This window comes from Guillardia theta (genome assembly GCF_000315625.1).
Source record: "Guillardia theta CCMP2712 unplaced genomic scaffold GUITHscaffold_159, whole genome shotgun sequence".
In the NCBI taxonomy this organism is placed as follows: Eukaryota; class Cryptophyceae; order Pyrenomonadales; family Geminigeraceae; genus Guillardia; species Guillardia theta.
Genome location: NW_005434516.1, coordinates 23918 through 29073, shown reverse-complemented (window position 1 = coordinate 29073; position 5156 = coordinate 23918). Strand labels below are relative to the sequence as shown.

Here is a 5156-nt window from a genome sequence, read left to right as displayed (position 1 = left end):
GCAGCCCAAGGGTAAGCCATGCGGAAGGATCTTTCGGCAGCTGCCCTGGTTCTCGCCCTCAAGCATTCGAGGACGTCCTCCTGGCTCCCACCTGTTCGTCTGACACCCTCGCAGTCAGCTGCAAACTGTGAGGCATAACCAGAGGAGGAGAGGAGGAGGAGGAGAGGGAGGAGGACGGCGCTCCTACGCTCTGGCATCCCCAAAGCAGCAGGCTCAACACCCCAACACCCGGCCAGGCTTTTCAGTAAAGACGGAGATCAGAGCCCTGCCCGGCCACCGGCGGTAGTGCGGGCCGGGCCCATTATTTTATGATCGGGCCAGGCCGCCGGGGGTTGACGCGCCCCCCCCCCCCCCCCTCCCCTTCTTTCCTCACTTTCTGCTTCCCCTCTGTTTTCTTCTCCTCCTGCCCCTTGTTCTCTCCCCCTTTGTTGTTCTGCTCTCCATTTCTCCCTTGACCTCTTCCCCTGCCTCTTCTCTCTCCTCCTCTATTCTGACCTCCTCCCAGCACTCGGAGAGCATGATGGAGCAGCTTGATGCCGACGATCAGCCGCACAACATCTGGGCTGTTGCCAAGGAGGCTGTCAACGTTGACGCTCCGAACCACCACTGCTTCGCCGCGGTCTCTAGACTGCCACCTGCTGCCCAGCTGACTCCTCGGATTCCTGCAGGGCTCGATTCTCAGCCCAACTCGTCAGGACGGCAGTAAAGCTGAGGATAGGTGGGGCGTCTGACCGCTGTGAGGAGCTTGACGGGGCTGGTAGGCTGCTGCTGCTGCAGTTGCCGCATACCTTTCCGTTTGTCAAGGACTCGATGGAAGGTACAGGAGGGCTAGAGCACGGGGATGCGAAGCTGATAGTGTTGAGGGTGTTCTTATGTGGATACATGATATGAATTCCAGCAAAGATGTTTCTGTTTCCTCCTGTGTTCTGCTTTGAGTGCTTGTGTGACCATTTGTTTTTTATTCTTTGTTTTGGCTCTTACTATGTTGCCCTTCTTTGCGCTTTTTCCTTTCGATTTCCACCATGTTTGAACTTTTTTTGTGCTCAGTGGATCAGCATGAATTTCAAGATGACATTGACAGTGATGGGCTGAGCAAACCGAGGTAAAACCACAAAGACCACCGCTAAGTTGTTCGCTTTCCTCTTTTCACTCTGTCACTTTCTCTTTCACTTTTTTTTCTATTCTCTGCGTCCTCCTCTCCTCCACCACATCCAGAACCAGAACAGCCAGTATCCCTCCCTATTCTCCTATCCTCCTCTTCATCCTTTTCTTCATCGTCATCGTCATCGTCATCGTCATCGTCTTCTTCTTCTCCTCCTCCTTTTTCTTCTTCTTCTTCTTCTTCTTCTTCTTCTTCTCCTCCTCCTCCTCCTCCTCCTTTTTCTTCTTCTCCGTCTTCTTCTTCTTCTTCTTCTTCTTCTTCTTCTTCTCTCTTCTTCTTCTTCTCTCTTCTTCTTCTTCTTCTTCTCCGTCTTCTTCTTCTTCTTCTCCCTCTTCTTCTCCTTCTTCTCCTCCTCCTTCGTCATCACCATCACCATCATATCACAACCAGCGCCACCATCGACACTACAAAGGATTTGGTTCGGTAATCTCTGCTCAGTGTCAAGAATCCTCTGCGAGACCAGCCGTCAGGACGAATGGGCAAGATTCGCATCCACCAATCAGGAAAAGTATACTTTTCTACCTTCCTCCCCAGCCCTTCTCATCCTCATCGTCCTCCCATCCTCCTCCTTCTTGGCCCCTCCCAACTCCTGACCCCTCTCCCCTCCTTCTGTTTCTCTATCTCCATCCCATTACTCTATCCTGCCCTATCCATGTTAACTTTCTATCTTGAACTGTTCCACCACGTTTTCCCTCGCTCTCCTCGCTCTCTTTCTTTATCTTCTCGTTTTCTTGTTATCATTGGCATGTGTTACTTTCCCTCCCTCTCTGCTTCTTCTGATCATGTTCAGGTCACTTTGCGACTGGGAGAGGTCAACTACAAGATCGCAGAGGCAGCTCAGAGCAACTTCTTGCAGCAGGTCACTATCAAGCGCTGAATCGTCTCCTCCCCTCCCCTCACGTCCCTCCTTTTCCTTCCCTGTCCTTTCTTCCGCTGCTCTTCCTCCCTGCATCTGCCGCGTGCCATAACCAGCTGGTGTTATCTCCTCCTACCTCCTCCTCCTCCTGCCTCACTCTCCCTTCTCCCTCCTCCTGACCTGCTCGCAGGTTGTAGCAACAAAAGACAGTTCGGACGACATGTTTCACTTGGTAAGATCAGCGTCCATTCTCATCGTTCCTGACTGAGGCACTAGGGAGACATCTTCGCCAAACTCAACGTTATCCCGGACTTAGAATCTTTACTTGGTAATGATGTGTAACGATCTCAAGAACAAAATCGGGGATGATGGAGGAATTTTCTCTTCTTGTTTAGCATCGTCATGTCTGAAACCCGGCCAACATCTCTCTTCGTCTCTGGATGTGGGAATGTGTTTGCAGACTTGACTCTCATTTCTCCCTCTCGTTTTGTTCGCAACCCCTCACACCTGCCGAGATGTCGAAGAAGACATGTCAGTTTGTACTTTCTCTTGGTCTCCATCGTCTCATTCTCGATAGCGCATGACAGCACCTACACAAGCGATCAACATGCCAGCACAGAACATTGCAGTCAGACCTGTCGACCATTCATGACCTTGGATGTGAAGAAACATTTGATTGTGCCTTCTGATGTTCGCGTGCTTCCTTGCTTGTTGGAATCTTGTTGTGTTTCCATATCTCGTTCAAAACGTCGTTCTCTTGGGTTGGAACATGATCCCCATGTTACAACTTGCAAAGTTTGGATACGATCTAACAATTCAAATGAGAAAAATTGCAATATGATCAAGACAAAAAAATCAGAAAAACAAGGAGCGCGCCAGTGGTGCTCGAGAGCAATTATTTCTACGATCATCATCTCCTACTCCGCCACCAAGACCACATTCCACTGTATCGTCGTCGTCGTCGTCGGGGTCATCATCATCATCTTCATCATCATCATCATCGTCATCATCGTCATCGTCGTCATCATCATCTAGATCTCCATCATCTCCATCATCATAATCATCTCCATTATCATGATCTCCATTATCATCATCATCATCATCATCATCATCATCATTTCCATCAACATCATCGTAGTTTCCATCATCATCAGCAGCAGCAACAGCAGCAGAAGCAGCAGCAGCAGCAGCAGCAGCAGCAGCATTGAGAAGCGAAACATCAGCTTTCACCTAATGTGTCAATGCCAGTAGGCGTCGCTAGAGTCTCACAAAGTGACAGGTTGGTGAACTGCGAGCTCTTGAACGCAGAGAAGGTCGTGCTCCCCAGCCACCGCAGACCCTCGTCCGTGACGTGACTGCCTGACAGGTCGACAGTCCGGATGGCAGGCAGGAGCTTGAGGAGAGGGAGAGAGCTGTCGGTGATGCAGGTGTTACGGAGGCTGAGGTGGGTAAGCGAGGTCGTGGAAGACAGACATGTCAAACTTGTGTCCGACACAAACGACGAGCTCACTTCTCCGTGGGTCAGCTGTAAACATCTCTTGCACGACATCGTGCCCGACGTACCGACGGACGGCACTGCCTTATCGCAGACTAGCTCAAGGTGCGCGAGAAATTTCAGGGAGCTTGCAACATGGACTACCTCGTCGTTGGCGGAGATGCCGTGAAGGTGTAGTGAAGTAAGGCGGGTGAAGGAGGATACAACCGATCGGTTAAGCTTCTCCCTCCTGCTCTCCCATCGCAACTCCAGGTTCTTGTCAGATACCCACCCTCGCTCCAGGTAAACTCGCAGAACCTCCATCCAGAAGCTCTCGTCTTCCATGCTGCGCCCGCTCCTCGCCTTGGGGTCGACGTGCTGCAACTGCAAGTAGAAGATAAGCCCGTCCATGATGTCGAGGAGCACGTCATCGGCGAGACTGCCTCCTCCGATCCCATGCCTCCATCGCGCAATGCTTCTGACCTCCCGACCGTCCTTGTTCTCAAGCAAAGAGTTCACGATAAATCTGGCGACGGTAGTTTGCAAACTTTGCATGAGGATGAGATGGTAAGGTTTGCTTCACATGTTCGCATGCACAAGCACGTTCATGCTCATCTTCTTCTTCTCTTTCTTCGTCTTTCTCTATCGCGTTCCCATGCATATCACCTTCGTCATCTCTCCCGCCATTTCGATTGCTCCCACCCCACCCGTTGATAATGATCGAGTAAGTAAAGAGGGGGTAGGGTGGAGACACATCCTCCGCTTTTTGAACGTCAGTGAGCAAAGAAAAGAAACTGATGGCATGACGTGTAACTATCAATACGCGTGTATACTACTAGCGTTATGAGGATGAGAATGAGAGCAATACGTGTATACTACTAGCGTTATGAGGATGAGAATGAGAGCAATACGTGTATACTACTAGCGTTATGAGGATGAGAATGAGAGCAATACGTGTATACTACTAGCGTTATGAGGATGAGAATGAGAGCAATACGTGTACACTACTAGCGTTATGAGGATGAGAATGAGAGTAATACGTGTATACTACTAGCGTTATGAGGATGAGAATGAGAGCAATACGTGTATACTACTAGCGTTATGAGGATGAGAATGAGAGCAATACGTGTACACTACTAGCGTTGTGAGGGCGAGAGAGAGGAACGTGAGGGGAGGGAAGGGCACAACCAATCACAACGAGAACCGCATTACAATTCATTGCTCAACATCTCCTTCATTTGCACTGTCTGCAAGCAAGGGGTTTCTCCTGGAATCTGCGACAAACGACCAAATCAACTAAATTCATATTTCGTTCCCTCTGCCTGCAGCCCCCTCTACTCCCTCCTTCCATCCTCCACTCCCTCCCTCCATCCATCCATCCATCCTCCACTCCCTCCCTCCCTCCCTCCCTCCCTCCTTCCCTCCCTCCCTCCTTCCTTCTCTCCTTCCCTCGTCCTCCTCTCCGTCCAGCGGCATGGATGCTCTGCTCTCTGCTCTAACGGGAGAAGAGTGAACTCCGTCTTCCCTGCGAGCTCACGGGGGAGCTGGGACGTGAAGCTGGAATCGAAGAAAGAATTCGCCGTGCTCTGCGGCAGAGTAGGACCTGATCTTGCTCATGACAGCCGCTCGAGCTGGAAGTGTCGTAGCTGCGATCATCTCACATC

General features: G+C 50.8%; 2 protein-coding genes across 2 annotated transcripts in view; one reads left to right on the top strand and one right to left on the bottom strand.

Moving 5' to 3' along the window:
* The window catches only part of GUITHDRAFT_147517 (hypothetical protein), a gene marked incomplete at both ends in the record, with an annotated part of 4189 nt that extends 1829 nt beyond the window's left edge, over positions 1 to 2360 (top strand). The window contains 6 exons of the mRNA XM_005820925.1: positions 506 to 619; positions 669 to 718; positions 762 to 864; positions 1953 to 2021; positions 2209 to 2250; positions 2295 to 2360. Of these exons, the coding sequence (XP_005820982.1) occupies positions 506 to 619; positions 669 to 718; positions 762 to 864; positions 1953 to 2021; positions 2209 to 2250; positions 2295 to 2360 (444 nt within the window). The remainder of the gene's footprint in view (positions 1 to 505; positions 620 to 668; positions 719 to 761; positions 865 to 1952; positions 2022 to 2208; positions 2251 to 2294) is intronic.
* A 513-nt stretch (positions 2361 to 2873) lies between these two features.
* GUITHDRAFT_119801 (hypothetical protein) lies at positions 2874 to 4047 on the bottom strand (the record flags this gene model as incomplete). The annotated part of the gene is made up of 2 exons (XM_005820924.1): positions 2874 to 3241; positions 3288 to 4047. The coding sequence occupies 2 exons, from the start codon at positions 4045 to 4047 to the stop codon at positions 2874 to 2876; spliced, it is 1128 nt and encodes a 375-aa protein (XP_005820981.1).
* Positions 4048 to 5156: the final 1109 nt, after the last annotated feature.